Genomic DNA, 19351 nt, shown 5'->3' on the forward strand with positions numbered 1-19351 from the left:
CCCTGCAGCACGGTGTGTTCTCACAGCTAGACTTTGTCCTGGACTGTCATCACTTTCACACATCATCACATGTGCAGAAACAGAAAAAAAAACAACGCGTAATAACACACACGGAGAACATGAGGACTGAAATATCAGAAAACACGTCGTCCTGCCAATAAAACAGCTCCTTCATGGGATTCATTTGCTCTGCAGGAACATCTGGGCCCAGTTTTGTGAATTTTTTTGGCTGAATCGACGTGTTCCATAATCTTATTCTTGTATTAAAACTACATTTATGCAATATAAAGCAATTTAACGCGCTATTTCACACAGAGAATTCACATTACGGCTCTCACAGGTACATTTCAATCAGCCCACTTTTATTATTTCAGATTTTATTCAACCAAACTTGATCCAAGTGTTAAAAATACACCCTCTGGACTGATTTACCCCAAAGAAAATAAGAAAAATCACAGTTGTTAATCCTAATTATTATAATTATTGTTATAAGTTGTGATAGTAGTAGTGTTAAGTTATTAAATATTATTTTATTATTACTACTGTTGATGTCATAATAATAATAATGTGAATAGTAATAATATGTATTATTAATTAATAATTATACATTATTCATATATTAGTATAGTTGAATATTGTGTATTATTAAAATCTAAATAGTTTTGTTACAATTACTACAACATAGCTGCATAATTTACAATTCAATTTTAAATTATTTTCCCCTCTATTACAAATATATAATTTAGAGTTAATATATATAAATATTTTTATTACAAATGATTTTATTATTTATTCATTTATATTTATTGTAAGTAATGTTTTATTTTTTATTTAATTATATTATATTATGTAATATTTAAAAATTATACATTTTTAAAGCTTCTAAACATAAACACTAATCTGACACTAAATTATTGGTATTTTTTTCAAAATATGATTAAAATATCACATTACTGGCTCTATATTGGAGATTTTAACCTATTTAAGATTATTTTCTCAAACAATTTGTGTACAATTAGCGAGAAAAACAACTCTTAATGTATCTATATGTGAATATTTTTTATAATATAGAGCAATTTATTGCATGACTTCACATAAAGAACTTAAATTACAGCACCCAGAAGTTTTTTTATTATTATTATGATCAAAGTAACACACTTACTGTATGTATACTGGGGAAATTTACTTTATTTTCAAACTAAATTTGCATATAAGTGGAAGAAAAAACAGCTGCATGTGCAGTTTTTCATAAATAAATGATAGAATAATAAATATAATTAACTTATACCATATAAAGCAATTTAATGCATGAATAATAAAAAAAAACACACTTATTGTCTGTATATTGGGGAAATTAACTTTATTTCCAAACTAAACTTGTGCACCCACAGCGAAGTGTGACTAAATAAATACTAAACTGTTTTTTTTTTTAGCAAAGAAACGGAACATTTTCATGGTCAAAGTACCGCTTATTGTGCTTACAATGGGGAAATTAACTTAAGTCTATTTTCAAACAAAATGTGAGTATAAATGGTGACATTCAGGAAGAAATACAACTCTACATGTTTTATTTATACAATATAAAGCAAATTAATGCTGGATTTCACACAGAGAACTCAAATGACAGCACCCAGAAACGCCTTCTACAGTCCCACTTTTATTATTTCTTCATAAACTTAAACTTGCTCAGAACAGAAATCCACACGTCAGGACGGAGCGCTCTGGATGGATTTCCCAGTTTCCTGCAGGTTTCTTTCCTGAATAATGTGCAGTAATGACCGCACTCCGCTCTGCTGTCGTCGCTTCGTTACGCCGGCTCTGCAGCGGCGGTCGAGGAGGAAACTCGATAGTCCGGCTGGGATCTCCTCTCTGGTGCAGATGCAGTAATTCTCGCTTCGATTTCACAGCTATCGTCGCTGCTGCATGAGCGACGCACGCTTTAAACATCCAGTGTTGCACAATCCAGTGAGTCGACGCAGCTGTGAACTCTGGCACACTTTCACCACGACTCGCGGCTTGTTTTATGAGCGTGAGCAGCCTGCATCAGCGTCGTAAAGGCATTAAAAAGCTCGAGATAATTTCTGACTTTAACCTCTAAAACCTGCCAGAGTAGAAGTCTGATAAAGATTCATCATTTTAGTGGTTCTTGCAGAGCTGCAGGATGCAAAAACATCTGTACTTTGAGGGTCAAAGTCATACAAAAGTCAATTTTTTTGCAGTTTGCAGCTTTTTTTGACCTTTTTGCAAAGTATAAAGCTACAACTACTTTCATAATTAAGCAGCCTGAGTACATTTTTTTAACTCCTGCTATCAGAACAGAGGCTTTTCTGTTGCAATTGAGGGTTTTCCCGCAAATTAAATGACTGATTTTGACAAAATTTTGCAAATTTTCAGCTGAACTGCAGGCAGTGTAAAAACAGAGCAGATAGGAGGCAAGTATGGGAACAAATTAGTGACTAAATTAAATGTACATAAGCAATAAAACAAATGGTAAATCTGAGCTTAAAATCATCAAATATTTCACCAAAATCAAGCTAAAAAGTCTGTGTTTTTTGACTCCATGTACTCTCTGCTTAAATAAAACCATTTATCAGTGCCAGAAACTGTAAAAACAAAAACTACAAAAGTTGTTTTTTGTGCCGTTTTCGGCCTTTTTGTAAAATACAAAGCTGAAATTGTTTTGATAATTAAGCAGTCCGAGTACATTTTTTAACTCCTGCTATCAAAATGGAGGCTTTTCTGTTGCAATTGAGGGTTTTAATGCAAATTAAATTACTATTTTTGTGAAATTTCAACTGAACTGCAGGCAGTGTAAACACAGAGCAGATAGGAGGCAAGTATGGGAACAAATCAGTGACAAAATTAAACATGTTTGATTAAAAAAAAAAAAAACATGGAATGGCTGAAAAACAGTGAATAGAGGAGCAGGTTGCTGGAAGATACATCCAGCATGGTGAAACATCTTAGTTATTCATAAATGAGGAGATTGATGACCGATCATTTCTGACTTTGAGCTTTAAAAACTGTCAGATTAAAATTCTGTTATTTATATTAATAATTATTATCCTACAGAATAAGAGGAAAATCAAGCATTGATCAAAACTAGTGAACAGAGCAAGTTGTTGAAGATACATTCAGCGTGGTGAAACATCTAATCCCAGTTTGTTAAAATGTTAAATATCTATAGTATGAAGAGCCAACAATCGTTTCCAGTGTTAGTAAAAGAAAAAAAAGCATTGTTGTGCAATAAATAATCAAAGGAATGTAACTTTTGTTGTGTCTTCACGACATCCTGAAAACATCTGTGAGTTTCTCTACTTCTAGTCGTAGCTTCCACTTTATATTGCAGTGACAAATGAGAAACCGGTGAGTAGAAATGTGACAGGAGGAGTTCAGAGGGTTCAGAACAAATAAATAAATAGAAGCAGAAAACAAGCCCTTCAGTGATCAGAACTGAATGTTTTCTGTCTTTCTTTGGTCACGAATGGCGGAAGGAGTTTTGGTTTTAGGGCCCAATCAGGACACTCCGATTGTCGATGTGCATCCAGGGATTTAGAGCTTTATGTCAAACAGATGCGATTTCTGGGTTAAAGCTGCGACCAGCTGCCTCCACACGGACCTGGTTTCTGATAATCTCATTTATTTCACTCCTCTCAGATCTTTGGGCTACAGGTTCTGGTCCAGCCAGCAGATGTAGTTGTTCATGCTCCTCCACCCGACGCCGGACATCATGGGCAGGTAGGCGAACACCATGCAGCCGTGGAAGCCATCCTCGTAGTGGTCGCTGGTCACCGTGACGCCGGCGTCCTGCAGCCGCCTGCCGTACATCAGCCCGTCGTCCCTCAGCACGTCAAACTCGCAGGTCATCACGTAGGCTTTGGGCGTCCGACCCAGAACCCCCGGCTCCGCCAGCAGCGGCGCCGCCCTCACGTCCGTCAGCCCCGGCACCTGGCCCACCACGCTGGCTGACCCCGTCTCCTTGATGACCGGCCGGAAGTGTTTCCTGCGCTCGGCCGGCAGCAGGTTGGTCCAGTCCAGCCGGGACCGGGCGGCGGCGCTGATGCCCGGCTGGTCCAGAGAGCTGTGGTTGTTGGCGAGCAGAAGCGGCTCCAGGGACGAGTCGGCGCCCAGATACTGCAGCCAGAACCGAGCCATGATGGGTCTGTAGAGGATGGGAACGGCCTGGTTCTGCTGGTAGGACGGGGTGTGGAAGTCCAGAGCCTGCAGCACTGGATAGATCAGAGCCTGGGCTTTGAACTTCACCTTCAGAGTGTCGTCTGAGCCGAACTGTGGACACAAGACGAGTTTTAGAAACGAGGAAGAGACTCAGGTTGAAGTGAAACAGCAGATCATTTTTGGTTATTTGGCTTTACAGGCATGTTACCGTGTCAAAATGACACTATTTACCTGAGACGGAAAGAAAAACGGAAAGAATCGTTGGATTATCAACTTTCCGACAGTCTTTGAATGCCTCATCAGTGACACTGTTCAACTGGAAACCTTAAAACAAACCTGAATCATAATGTCTTAAATCCCATTTTTCTATTTGCCTCATTTAAAAAAATGTCAAAATTAACTGTTTCCTCCAAAGAAATAAAAACTGCACTTTTCTACACTTAAATAATTTCCCAAAATCAACTGTTTGCTCTTGATTCAGTGAAAAATAAAAAAAATAATAAAATTCTCCTCTGCGGTTAAAAAATTGCCACAAAAAATTGCTCTCTGCAAATTTGATTTGAAAAAAAAATTCTGCATAAATCTCCACCTGAAAATATGCCAGAAATAAACCTTTTGCTCGAACCAGACTCAGTAAAAAAAATTAAATAAATTCGCTCCTTTGCACTTAAAAATTACCCGAATCCAGTCCATTTGCTCAAACCAGATTCTGTAATAAACTAGAAGATTCTGTGCTTTAAGAAAATGCCAAAAATAAACCCATTCGTTCCAACAAGGAACAGTAAAAAATTAAATTTCTGCGCTACTCTGCACAGCTGAAAAGACACGATTGACTCAACTGTGACCGACAATCACATGATAAAAATTCAGAGACTTTTTTTGCTGAAAAGCTCCGAACAGAAAGGAGACGAGTATAAAATGATTCTGCTGATGCCTGGTTGTATTTTAATGTTTTCATCTCGTTGGAACAGGATTTTCCAGCTCTTCTTCTTCTTTCTACGGAGAGAATAAAGTCTCCGAACAGGTTCGGCGGCACTTTAATGCATCTGTCAGGCCTGAAAATACCTCCGTTAACGCACTCGGATGATAAATCCCCTGAAAAACGGTGAAATGTTGAAGTGCAAAGGGCAAAAAGTGGTGTTCAGTGAGGCATTTGTGGGGTTTTTTTCCACCTTCTGTGCGACGGCGGCGGCCAGGTTTCCGCCGGCGCTGTCTCCGGACACACACAGACGATCCGGGTCGATGCTGTAGCGCTGGAGGACCTGAGGGGACAGGAAGGAGCGCGACGCCGCCAACGCATCGTGGTACTGATCCGGGAACACCGCCTCCGGAGCCAGACGGTAACTATAGCAACGGGACATCACAGCAGGGAGACGTTATCAACACTAGAATCAATATTACAAGTAAGAAAGGCTCACATGTGGGTTTTTTATGTCACTTTTTAATAAGAAAATAGAAATTTTCTATTCAAATGATTGTTTTTAGTATAATTTAATTCAGATTTTAATATGAGAAAAGTGAAACAAAAAGCAGGTAAACAACATTTTTAGTGCTTTCTTACCCAAATTTATGTTTTTACACAGAAATTTAATATTTCTGCAGCTCTTTCAGCCTCATCAGCAGCTAAATCATCCATTAAAAAATGTGCTTTTCCCATTGAGCTAAGCATTTAAAACGCCTGTTTTTAAACACTAATAAATTCCAGACTTGCATAAAAAACTACAAGAATGAACCACCTTCAGGGAAAAGCTGATGTTGAACTGTAAAACTGTAAAATAACATGCTTCAAAATGACTAAACAAAAAAAATAGGATTCAACAAAAACTGACGACCTGAAGATGAATCGAAATTAAGAACGGCAAAATAAGAGAATAATTTTTAAAAAAGGATGTATTGGAAGATGGATAAAATGTAAGAATAAATAAATAAATGTTCTCACTCGACAGACATGATGACAGCGTCCAGGTCTTCAGCCATTTTCCGACAGAGAAGGTCATAAGATCTCATCCCTGTGAAGATAAACTCAGTGACTGAAACTGAAATTATATCAGCAGGAACATATTGAACGTTAACTACAAACATAACTGGTCAAAATTCTTAGAACGCCCCAATTTTTCCAGTTTTTTATTGAAATTCAAGCAGTTCAAGTCCAATGAATAGCTTGAAATGGTACAAAAGCACACTATCGTTCAAAAGTGTGGGGTCACCCAGACAATTCCGTGTTTTTCATGAAAACTCACACTTTAATTCATGTGCTAGCATAACTGCTACCAGGGTTTTCTAACCATCAATGAGCCGTTCAACACCATTAGCTAACACAATGTAGCATTAGAACACAGGAGTGATGGTTGCTGGAAATGTTCCTCTGTACCCCTATGGAGATATTCCATTAAAAATGTCCAGTTAGAACAGTCATTTACCACATTAACAAGGTCTACACTGGATTTCAGTTTTTGTTTTGTTTTTTTAAATTAGGCACATTTCTTCACATAAAAATTAGCCCAAGTCAAACAGTTTACTTGAATCAGATTTGGATAAAAACTACAAACTCGTTGCTGCTCTGAACATAAAAATTTGCTAAAAACAAAATTACTTGCTCTAATCAGATTCATTACACTGTTCCTTAGCACCTAAATATTTGCCAAAAATTAAGTGTCTGCTTGACCCAAATTCAGTATAAAACTACTAATTCTGCACCTAAGAAATAGCTAAATAATAATAATAATAATAATAATTTCCTCTCTCCAAATGTACAAAAGCAAAAATTCTGAGCTCTCCTGTGCTTAAAAATTTGCTAAAAAATGAAGAATGTGCTCAGACCAGATCTAGTAAAAAAATAAAACACATCTGCACGCTTCAGTCCTTAAGAATTTGGCAAAAATGAACCATTTTTCCAATCAGATTTGGTAAAAAAAAAAAAAAAAAAGTAAAAAAAAAGTAAATAAACCTAAATAATGTTATTTATGAAGAAGAAAATTGACAAAAGTGAACTTTTTTGTGTGTTTCTGCTGCGTTCAGAGTCTGAAGCCGACACTCACGCCCGCTGCCGAGGGCCCAGCCTCCACCGTGGAAGTAGATGACGCCTCTCTTGGGCGTCGACCCTCCGTTGGGCTGAAACACCCGGGTAGGGACTCCGCCCAGCGACCGGTCGGTCACGTTGACGGCGGCTGACGACCGAGCCTCGACCACCTCCACCCAGGACACCACCCGGTTCAGCAGGTGGACCCGGTGGCAGACGCCCAGAGCGTGAGCCACGTCGCTCTGGAGGAAAAAACACACCGCATGTTTGTTTATGTGGAGAACAAAGAACAGCTTTGAATCCTTTTCATGTAAAAACTTGTTGCAGTAATGCTTAAGATTAGAAAAGAGGCTTAAAGGGAACACGTTACATGAGACCTGCAGCTCAACATGTGTGAATTCATCGCACAGGAACAGGTCAAAGGCTTCACATGTTGCTGCAGGTGGAGGGTTTCACACCTAGAAATATAATAATTCACTGTACTGTACAGTACTAAACTATACTACATACCAGTCTAAAGCCTGCTATATTATGATATAATTCACTGTACTATATAGTACAATACTATTTCTCTATAACCACACAAGAGTACCATCAAAAAGAATACTGCATACAATACTTAATAAAGTATATGTATATAATTTAATATATAGTAGTAGATGATAGATAAGTTAGTGTTCAAACAACAGTAGCTTCAGTTTAGTATATAGTAGAATACAGTAAAATAAAGTTGCATAATGAAGTCTATTGTGGTATAGTAGGATATAGTACAGTTTGCAGTACTTCAGTGTACGCTGTCCTTTAACCTGTTCTGTTTAAATCCACTGTCAGCTGCTAGATTATTATTATTTATTCTGAATTATCTCTAAAACAGTCTGTTATGTCCTCTGCTCTGACTAAACACCTGACTGTCACCTGTTCTCAGCTCTGTTTTCTTCTTCCTCCACATCAACCTGTCTCTGCCTTATTTTCTGCCTAATTCAGGTGTTTTTCCTCCGCATCAACCTGTCTCTGCCTTATTTTCTGCCTCATTCAGGTGTTTTTCCTCCGCATCAACCTGTCGCTGCGTCTCACCGCCTGCATGAAGCTCCTGAACAGCGCGTCCAGCAGCATCAGCTTCCACGGTTCGCTCACTCCACTGGGCAGCGGCAGGTAGACGTAGTAGGCGGCCGCCGACAGCAGCACGGCTCCGGCCACACGGAGCCTCATCGCGGCGGTGTGTACTACCTGCCCGGAGACCTGGCGTTACTCATGAGCAGCCTACACCCTCCAACCGGTCCCGGCGGTCGGTCGGTCGCTCTTCATATCTATGGGTCGCTCGGTCGACAAAACACGGAGGAATGACCCCAATTTCAAAATAAAAGCTCAAGGTCCTGTTTGTACCGACGCCAGAAGCGACGCAAATCTTATTTTGAAAATTCTTTTGGAGGATGTAGTTTAAGAATTGCGTAATGCCGGTGCTCATGGGAAATGTAGTAGCTTCACATTGTAGAACAAATCCTGGCTACTTTTCAGATATTTTTAGGGAGAAAATATTTTTTATAGAAAATACAAAAATATGATTCATTAAGATCATTTTAAACACATTTTTCCCTCTGATTAATTAATATTGTCCACCTAAACTTTATTATATTAATCTATACTACATAGTAAGCTAAAGTCTACTCTACTATGATATAATTTAACTACACTACACGGTGCAATACTATCCTGAAGTTCACTATGCAATACTATTCTTTATTGTATATCACACTAGAGTAGCAACACATTAAATACCGCATGCAATACTTTACTATGCTACATAACACTATACTTTAAAGTTCACTAAAGTAGTACTTTTGTGTAAGAAAATACTTCTTGCTTTACTATAACTATAATATAACATACTACTGTACTAAAAGCCAATATACAATACTGTAGTAAATATTATTATACAAAGCTATATTATAAACTAAAATTAAAACTTACTATACTCTGATGTAATTCAGTGTACTATATGGTAGAATACTATCCTGAAGTACTCTATGCAGTACTATTCTTTATTCTATACTGCAGTATGTGATACCATACAAAAGTGGCAGCCCTCTGAATACTGTATACAATACTTTACCATACCATTCTATATAATACTATTTATTAAAGTACACTAAAGCCTTCTGTACAGGATCAAGTATTATAGACCATATAAGAATACTTTTTACTGTACTATAACCTACTATCATGTATCAGCGGTGTACTATATTTGACTATATCTGACTTTAGAATATATTAATGCACTTTAATGAAATATGCTGCAAGTGCCTGAACACTCAGCTACCTGCCCCACATGCCACATCAGCAACCCCAGTGGATCAGTTTAGTAGCGTCAAGGATTTTTTTTTAACAGTGACGATCAAACTTTAGCTCAAGCTTAAAATGGGGAAGCTGCTACTGTTGGTACATTGTTTGCAAGATGGACGACATCAGTGAGTTGAGACCTCCAGCTGAATTTCCTCCAGGTACAGAAATCATTTAAAACATTTTTTACAATATGTTATAATCGATTCCAACGGAGCACTGTGAAGGCTAAGTATCTAAACTCTACCGTAAGAGGATCCAACTTTTCAGATTCTTGATTTTTCTTTTTCTCTTTTAGGCACTGCAACACTCCACCTACTGCACCATCGTATTGACCCGTCAAATTAAAATATGACTCATTCTGTAATTTTGACCTGTGTTTGGTGTTGTTTTTTTCTGGAAACAAGCTGTTTTTAAAGCAGTGAACTAGAAGAGTTCTAGCTAATCTCGAAGATGCAGCTCAGGTTTGAGCCTTTTAAAGCTAAAACATGAGGTTTGGTGCAGCTAATGTTTCCTTTTGCTGGTCAATTAAATCTGAATTCCAGTCTTCGGCCTGTGCAGTAAAGCTACTCCACACCCTGCCAACACCTCAGTGCTTTTTACTGAATTTAAACTTACAATTTACAAAACTTATAGATGTGCAAGGAGTGACAGGAAACCAAAACAGCTTCTGTATTCTTAAGTAATCTTTGACAAAGGTTGCTAGCATGACTGTTAAGTGCAAAAAAAACAGGTTTTACAGCATTTCTGCTGACCACACCTTAACAGTCCACTTGTAAAGTCGATTTCTATTTTTTTGCATGAATAATGGCATGATTGCTTCGAACAGAACATGGTAATTTACTGGGAGAATACTGGACAAAAGTATGTACTGTGAAGAAACATAGCAGCCATTTTATGATTTCTTTATGTAGGAGGTTTTCTTTTAGGCATACATGAAGTTCTTTGGGAAATTATTCACCTCACATGAGAATTCTTAAGTTGGTACCTTATGAATGGAACTCCCGTTTATCATCTTGCACTGAACAAACATGACTACTCTGAACGGATGCAAACTTCACCACAGGAAACAACAATTACCTCCAAGCAGCCTTGGTTCTTTGGGTGACGGGTTGCAAAGATCTAGAAATCACAAAGCGATTGCTGTCTAACAATTCTTCTATGTTTGCACCCAGATTATGGAAAAAGATTCATTTTCTAAGCATGTTCTGTCAACACAGTTCCACCACCTTGTCTGACAATAGTACTCCCAAAGCAATCATGATTAGTTCAGCATACATATGCACAATGACGCTTTAAAAACTAATAAACATAAAAAGGAATATGGTGTCTTTTGCATGAAAGTTTAGGTACTTTTATTTTGCCCAGTGAACATGAACATTTAAAAAGTGTTTTATGCATCTGCCAGCGCAATATTATGTCAAGTCCACTTCAAGAGATACCCAATACTCTCTGTGATGGACAACATATGTGCATATGTTGGTATGAGCAGTCAGATACTGGGGAAAAAATCACTATTGAGCATCCCAAGTTTAAAGGAACTAGATTTATTTGTGCCACAATAGTAGAATGATAATGGAATGAAGCAGTGTGGAGGTGGCACAGTGAATGTAGACGTTATTTCCTCTCCACTTGATAGAGAACTATTGTGTGAGAATTTTTCCCTCTGTTGGACATACTTTCATTTGTGTGATAGAAGTTGGAATCAGTCTTGGCTGTTCCATGTGAAGAAGGTAAAATACAGTGAATAAATAGCTCCATTCCCATATCTTATGCTCTCTTTTTATTCAACATGGAGACATTTTTATTTCAGGAAGTCCTGAAAGACTACCTAGTTTTCCAATGTTTGTCTATTTATTAGTCTAAATTCTAAATCCTTCCTATACAACCCCAAAAATTACCACTACTATAAAATATGACCAGCATCCAATTGGCAGTGATCGGTTCTGCTCATATCTGACTGATCGTGAATGAGTGGAAACAGCTGAAGTGATGACTGTGTTTTATCTCAACTTCAGCTTTTGGTTTCTGCAGTGCTGCAGGATCTCTGACATCAGCTGATTAGCTACACCTGGCTTCAACTGCACACACCTGTGTCCATTTCATCAACAAGGTAGGAAGGGACCACTTTAAAAGAAACCCAGAGGTGGTCAAGTGCATTACTGACTGGTTCAGTTCTCTGCTTTGGACAGCTGACAGAGGTGGCTGAGTGTGCTGCTGACTGTGGCTGAAGGCATGGAGTTTCTCTTCAGGTAACTTTTAAGCTTCTTTTTTGATTAAATAGTGTTAAAATGTATTTTTAGACTATAATGTAAATTGGATGTTTTGTCTAGATGGTTGCTGTTGGCTTTGCTAGCTGTTGGAAGACATCATATAAATGGTAAGCATGCTTAAAGGAGGTTACTTTAGTGGTTCTTCATTGAATGCATTGACTAAAACATTGACTTGATAGCCTACAGTATTGGATTGGCTGAGGAACGTGAAGATAAGGAAGTGCCAGTTGAAGACTATCAATCACATTCAAGTAGTTTAAACACTGGAGACCAATCTTCACAGAACACTGGGCTACTTGGTGATGATCCAACCTCCAGAGACTATGAGGCAAGTAGTTACAACACATCCCTGTTAATTACCAGCATGAAACTGAAACATTACCAAAAAAATCAGATATCCAGTATTCATCCATTTATCTTCCACAGGTGGCAGACTATGAATCTCCTGAACTGCAGCCACGAGGATACCACCTACCAACCTCAACCAAGCCAACACCAAAACCGTCGGTAACCCACAAGCCCTCAAAGCCGACCTGTCCACGCAAGAAGCCCACAAGGCCACATAAGCCAACTGCAAGTCCACCGAAACCATCTGCAAGGTCGCGCTGCCCACCCAAGCAGCCCTCAAGGCCACCCTGCCCATATAAGCAGCCCGACTGCCCGCCCCAAGGGCACCTGAAGCCACTCTACCCATATAAGCATCACCCAAAACCACCCTGCCCATACCAGCAGACCCAGGGACCTCAGCATCCTCAGTTGCCCAAGCAGCCCCAGGGACATCAGTGGCCCCGGGTGCCTCCTCAATTGCACCCAGTGCCACATCTCCCTCAGAAGCCTAAACTGCCACATCTACCCCAGGTTGTTGGCCACCGGCCTCAGGTGCAGAAGTACCAGGTCCCATGGCATGGCTACCGCTACAAGTTTCCACGGCCACATTACCCGGTTGTGCATCCAGGATACCTGGCCAAGAAACGCTACGGTTGAGCCACAGAACAGTGAACTGCTGCTCAGGCTTAAAGTAGGTAAGCTGTGATCAGTTGCATCTTAAGAGGAAGGTCAAAGTATTAACTTTGACTTTCTCCCAGGCATGGCATCACCATTTCTGTAATAATGCCACATGAGCAGTGGACTTGGCATTTTGAGTTCTAAAAGCTAATGAAAGTGTTCAAATTTAATTTTAATCCATGTTTTTTTGTGTGTTTTAGGCAATGCTGAAGTTCCTAAACCTACCAAACCACTATACTTTCTAATTAAAATACTTAAGCCTTAACTGGAATTGTCTCACCTTTTCTTGAGCATTGTTGAGGTGTGTGTGTATTACTTGAAAGGGACCATTTCAATCTACTGTTGAAATCAATTTCTCGTCTGAGTTTAGGTAGAACTCAGGATCCTGATTATCAAGTTTGCACTGCATAAACTATAAACATGCCTTTTGGTTGCACAGCAGTTCAAGATTTAGTCTCAAGGTTGGTACACTTTGTGAAAACACCCCAGTGGTTGAATTTGGACTGACAGTATGAGATTAAACCTGCAGGCAGTGACTTGAAACCTGATTACAAAATGGCTTCAGTTCTTGAACTTTAACAGTTGCTGGCATGGGCAGTGTGTTGAAGGTTCTACAGCATTGGTACATGTGTCCAAAACTTTCAACTGCAGAAGAATTAAAATTGCACAAATTGATTTGGTGCTGTCGAGGATAAAGACTAACCTTATTTGCTCATTAGCTGCAACAAGTACAGCGACTCCTGGAGTCACAATGGAACAAAACCTACTATACACATACCCACACTTTCTCTAGGATGTTATTTGGGCAGAAGGTTCAAATGATTCTTAAATCCTTTGGTCAAAATATAGTTGTACTTCAACTGGCATCACTCTCCTTGCAAGAACTTCACATTTGTTTTGTCTTGCCACCTGACAAGATTGTTGCTACTTTAATGTGCTACACAAAAACTTGTCTTGCACTACTTCCCAGTGTCAAATCTAATTGCCAAGTTTGAATATTAGCATGCACATTGCTATAGTAAGCTAATGGTTCATTGAAGTTAGCTCCCTGTGGAAAAAAGCCCTCCTGCATAATGGGTCAGAAGTGCCTAAATGGTTGTATTTATATAGTGCTTTTATCCAAAGTGCTTTACATGATACATCACATTCACACACTGATTGTGGGAGCTGCCATGCAAGGTGCTAACCACGACCCATCAGGAGCAATTAGGGGTTAGGTGTCTTGCTCGGGGACACCTCAACATGAGCACGACAGGCCAGGGGATCAAACCGCAACCCTCTGGTTGCGAGATGGCCACTCTACCCACTGAGCTATGCCACCCCTGTAGTGTGAAACGTACAGGCCATTGTTTAGCGCAGGGATGTCAAACTCAGTTCCTGGAGGGCCACTATCCTGCATGTTTTAGATGTTTCCCTCTTCCAACACACCTGATTCAAATGATCAGCTTATCAAGCTCAGCAGAAGCCTGATAATGAGCCCGATCATTTGAATCAGGTGTGTTGGAAGAGGGAAACATCTAAAACATGCAGGATAGTGGCCCTCCAGGAACTGAGTTTGACACCCCTGGTTTAGCCACTGCCCCAAAACTGAAGTATTTACCAAGGATTCAAGCACAGGGTTGATAAGGGCCTTTTTTTTTTTCACTGACTGGTATTGGCACTATCCTAAGCCCAGTCCATTTTTTGTCTGCTGCAAAAGCTACTGGAATTTAGAGATGCTGTCCTTGTAGACCCCAGTAAGTCTCAAACACAGGATCTCTGGCCATGTGTTAACCCCCACAGCACTATGTGCTTATTGCCAACGTAACAGGCTGTAGTCCAAGTGACCGCTTCCTCTGGTTGCTACAGTATTAAGCTACAGATGAGGAAGATAAGCAACGAGAAACTGCATCTTATCTACAATACCTGAAGTATGTATGATTCAAGAGCATGATGTCGAATTGGCAGATGCTAAATATTAAACAGCTTCTCCTTCTCCAACCTTGTCTCTCTAACGACTTGCAACAGCCATTTTATATATTTTACACTGCTAGCCTGGGCTAACAATTGTGGCTGGATTGTGTTTTGCTTGATGTGTTCACAGCCTATCTGGTTGTAAAAGTGAATATGAAAGGAGGTCTGAGATGCCGGTGCTGCAGCGACATCCACTGGAGTAGAATGTTGTCATGTGGAGCCTTCAACTCAAATGTCATGAAATTGAAATAATCATGGGTTACCAAGTGTCCTGTTTTTAATCATCTGTTATCATTTTCATGCACTGTCATGGGCTGACTGAGACAACCAGGAGAAACCAAACTCCTTAGTAGAGCAGAGTGACCAGAATGTACCATGTTGTCCAAAGCGGAGGGGTGATTTCACTAGTACTGCAGAAATGTTGTTTTAGCTGCCCAGTAAAAAGCCAAAAATCATATTTGTGTGTCACCTGTGAGCCGCTGCAGTCAGATAATTAGCTACACCTGCCTTCAACTGCGCACACCTGTGTCCATTTCATCGACAAGGTAGGAAGGGACCACTTTAAAAGACACCCAGAGGTGCTCAAGTGCTTTACTGACTGGTTCAGTTCTCTGCTTTGGACAGCTGACAGAGGTGGTTGAGTGTGCTGCTGACTGTGGCTGAAGGCATGGAGTTTCTCTTCAGGTAACTTTTAAGCTTCTTTTTTGATTAAATAGTGTTAAAATGTATTTTTAGACCATAATGTAAATTGGATGTTTTGTCTAGATGGTTGCTGTTGGCTTTGCTAGCTGTTGGGAGACATCATATAAATGGTAAGCATGCTTAAAGGAGGTTACTTCAGTGGTTCTTAGTTGAATGCATTGACTAAAACATTGACTTAATAGCCTACAGTACTGGATTGGCTGAGGAACGTGAAGATAAGGAAGTGCCAGTTGAAGACTATCAATCACATTCAAGTAGTTTAAACACTGGAGACCAATCTTCACAGAACACTGGGCTACTTGGTGATGATCCAACCTCCAGAGACTATGAGGCAAGTAGTTACAACACATCCCTGTTAATTACCAGCATGAAACTGAAACATTACAAAAAAAAATCAGGTCTGTATCAGCTATCTGGTATTCATCCATTTGTTTACCACAGGTGGCAGACTATGAATCTCCTGAACTGCAGCCACGAGGATACCACCTACCAACCTCAACCAAGCCAAAACCGTGGGAAACCCACAAGCCCTCAAAGCCGACCTGCCCACACAAGAAGCCCACAAGGCCACATAAGCCAACTGCAAGTCCATCGAAGCCATCTGCAAGGCCACCATGCCCACCCAAGCAGCCCTCAAGTCCACCCTGCCCATATAAGCAGCCCGACTGCCCGCCCCAGGGGCACCTGAAGCCACCCTACCCATATAAGCATCACCCAAAACCACCCTGCCCATACCAGCAGACCCAGAGACCTCAGCATCCTCAGTCGCCCAAACAACCCCACCAGCCCCAGGGACATCAGTGGCCCCAAGTGCCACATTTCCCTCAGAAGCCTAAACTGCCACATCTACCCCAGGTTGTTGGCCACCGGCCCCAGGTGCAGAAGTACCGGGTCCCATGGCATGGCTACCGCTACAAGTTTCCGCGGCCGCATTACCCGGTTGTGCATCCAGGTTACCTGGCCAAGAAACGCTACGGTTAATCCACAGAACAGTGAACTGCTGCTCAGGCTTCAAGTAGGTAAGCTGTGATCAGTTGCATGTTAAGAGGAAAGTCAAAGTATTAACTTTGACTTTCTCCCAGGCATGGCATCACCATTTCTGTAATAATTCCACATGAGCAGTGGACTTGGCGTTTTGAGTTCTAAAAGCTAATGAAAGTGTTCAAATTTAATTTTAATCCATGTTTTTTCTGTTTTAGGCAATGCTGAAGTTCCTAAACCTACCAAACCACTATACTTTCTAATTAAAATACTTAAGCCTTAACTGGAATTGTCTCACCTTTTCTTGAGCATTGTTGAGGTGTGTGTATAACTTGAAAGGGACCATTTCAATCTACTGTTCACTGTTGAAATCAATTTCTCGTCTGAGTTTAGGTAGAACTCAGATACTTGATTATCAGGTTTGCACTGCATAAACTATAAACATGCCTTTTGGTTGCACAGCAGTTCAAGATTTAGTCTCAAGGTTGGTACACTTTGTGAAAACACCCCAGTGGTTGAATTTGGACTGACAGTATGAGACTAAACCTGCAGGCAGTGATTTGAAACCTGATTCCAAAATGGCCTCGGTTCTCACTTCAACGGTTGCTAGCATGGGCAGTGTGTTGAAGGTTCTACAGCGTTGGTACGTGTCCTAAACTTTCAACTGCAGAAGAATTAAAATTGCACAAATTGATTTGGTGCTGTCGAGGATAAAGACTAACCTTATTTGCTCATTAGCTGCAACAAGTACAGCGACTCTTCCTGGAGTCACAATGGAACAAACCTACTATACACATACCCACACTTTTTCTAGGATATGTTATTTGGGCAGAAGGTTCAAAGGATTTAAGAATCATTTGGTCAAAATATAGTTGTACTTCAACTGGCATCACTCTCCTTGCAAGAACTTCACATTTGTTTTGTCTTGCCACCTGACAAGATTGTTGCTACTTTAATGTGCTACACAAAAACTTGTCTTGCACTACTTCCCAGTGTCAAATCTAATTGCCAAGCTTGAATATTAGCATGCACATTGCTATAGTAAGCTAATGGTTCATTGAAGTTAGCTCCCTGTGAAACTAGCCCTCCAGCCTAACAGGTCAGAAGTGCCTACCCACAATAGTGTGAAAGTACAGGCCATTGTTCAGCCATTGCCCCAAAACTGAAGCATTTACAAAGGATTCAAGCACTCTATAAATGTCCCAGTCCAATCTCAAAGATCAGGGTTGATAAGGGCCTTTTTTTTTTTTTTTTTCCCCCCCCACTGACTATTTCCACTATGCTGAGCCCAGTCCATTTTTTAAAAAAATGTCTGCTGCAAAAGCTACTGGAATTTAGAGATGCTGTCGTTGTAGACCCCAGTAAGTCTCAAACACAGGATCTCTGACCACGTGTTAAACCCCCATAGCGCTATGTGCTTATTGCCAACGTAACAGCCTGTAGTCCAAGTGACCGCTTCCTCTGGTTGCTACAGTATTAAGCTACGGATGAGTAAGATGAGCAACTAGAAACTGCATCTAATCTACAATACCTGAAGTATGTATTCAAGAGCAGTGGCGGCTGGTGAATTTTCCTCTTGGGGTGGCGCACTTAATTTACCGAACCAAATAGTCGGCAACACCGGAATACAAGAATTGATGTAAATTATGTTCACAGCCATTTGATGTGCTATTACTATGCACCACTACGAGGGTACACCTAAGCACTACTGCTGAGTCAAATAGACAATTAAATGCACGTAAATGTTACCAGCTAGTGAATTTGAATTTATCTCCCCAGTGTTTGATATGATAGAATAGAATGCCATTTATTGTCACTATACACAAGTACAATGAGATTTAGAGCATCTCCATCAGTGCAAGATACATGTAATAAAAATCACAAAAAGGATAAGTTAAAACAGTTAAAAGAATAAAAGTGCATGGTCAGTGTGATATTGCACATTAGAATAGTCCGTATTGCACAGTAGACGGTTTTGAGGTAGTCTGGGGGGGGGGTTGGAATGTCAGTGCATGTTTGAATTCAGAGTGGTGATGGCTTTTGGAAAGAAACTGTTTTTGAGTCTATTTGTTTTGGTTCTGATGCACCTGTAGCGCCTTCCTGAGGGCAACGGGACAAACAGGTCGGAACCAGGGTGGAAGTTGTCCTTGATGATGTTTCCTGCCCTTTTAAGGCAGCGGGAGGTGTAAATGTCCATCAGGGAGGGGAGGGGGCAGCCGATGATTTTCTGTGCTGTCTTAACAACCCTCTGAAGCCCCTTCCTGTCTGCCATGGTGCAGCTGCCGTACCACACTGTGATGCAATAAGTCAGCAGGCTCTCAATGGACGAGCGATAGAAGGTCGTCAGCAGGGTGGGGTCCAAGTTGTGTTTCTTGAGAACCCTCAGGAGGTGTAGCCGCTGCTGTGCCTTCTTAATGATCGCCGTAGTGTTGTCCGTCCAGGAGATTTGCTCCAGATGAGGTGTAAGTGGTACACAAACCCTTAAAATCTCCTTTTCCATAATTAAACAAATTAAGAATGTATAAATATGCAAATCTGTTTTTTTACTTCAAAAGTAAAAAAAAGAAATTCATTTTTCCAGCTTCAAAGAGTGCCAAGTGCTTCTTCTGTCCAGCAAAATCTTTGGAACAACATATTTATATTTACAGACTAAAACAAATCCATACCTGTGAAACCAACAAACATTGGGCATTTTGGAAAAAAAAACCTAACTATAAGGCTTAAAGCAGACAGTGCTTCTGTGAGCTAACTTTTACATGAACAACCTTACATGACAATGAGAGAACAGCAAATCTGCACATTTAAGATCAAAGCAATAAAAAAAAATACTGAAATCATTAGGCATTATACTATGTATAACTGTGCATGTGACAAATAAAAATCTTATCTTATCTTAGGCTTTGAG

General features: G+C 40.1%; 2 protein-coding genes and 1 long non-coding RNA gene across 7 annotated transcripts in view; 1 reads left to right on the forward strand and 2 right to left on the reverse strand.

The window, feature by feature from the left end:
- Positions 1 to 3793, forward strand: part of LOC110969930 (uncharacterized) — a 15824-nt gene extending 12031 nt beyond the window's left edge. For all 3 annotated transcript variants that reach the window (XR_007938218.1, XR_002597024.2, XR_007938219.1), the window contains one exon: positions 3658 to 3793. This is a non-coding gene — a long non-coding RNA (uncharacterized LOC110969930). The remainder of the gene's footprint in view (positions 1 to 3657) is intronic.
- LOC110967595 (C-C motif chemokine 20-like) overlaps positions 1 to 19351 on the reverse strand; it is a 117822-nt gene that overhangs the window by 89806 nt on the left and 8665 nt on the right. The window contains exon 1 of one of the 3 annotated variants that reach the window (XM_051940043.1): positions 17014 to 17018. The exons of the other annotated variants lie outside the window; for them this stretch is intronic. The gene's annotated coding sequence lies outside the window, so the exon portion shown is untranslated. Of the gene's footprint in view, positions 1 to 17013; positions 17019 to 19351 lie in introns of those variants that run through there. 3 annotated transcript variants of the gene reach the window in all.
- LOC110969928 (neutral cholesterol ester hydrolase 1-like) lies at positions 1344 to 8568 on the reverse strand. The gene is made up of 5 exons (XM_022220112.2): positions 8270 to 8568; positions 7215 to 7437; positions 6116 to 6185; positions 5349 to 5520; positions 1344 to 4287 (listed from the first exon to the last, which is right to left on the reverse strand). The coding sequence occupies exons 1-5, from the start codon at positions 8402 to 8404 to the stop codon at positions 3667 to 3669; spliced, it is 1221 nt and encodes a 406-aa protein (XP_022075804.2). The 5' UTR covers positions 8405 to 8568; the 3' UTR covers positions 1344 to 3666.

This window comes from Acanthochromis polyacanthus, chromosome 20 (assembly GCF_021347895.1).
Source record: "Acanthochromis polyacanthus isolate Apoly-LR-REF ecotype Palm Island chromosome 20, KAUST_Apoly_ChrSc, whole genome shotgun sequence".
Classification (NCBI taxonomy): Eukaryota; Metazoa; Chordata; class Actinopteri; family Pomacentridae; genus Acanthochromis; species Acanthochromis polyacanthus.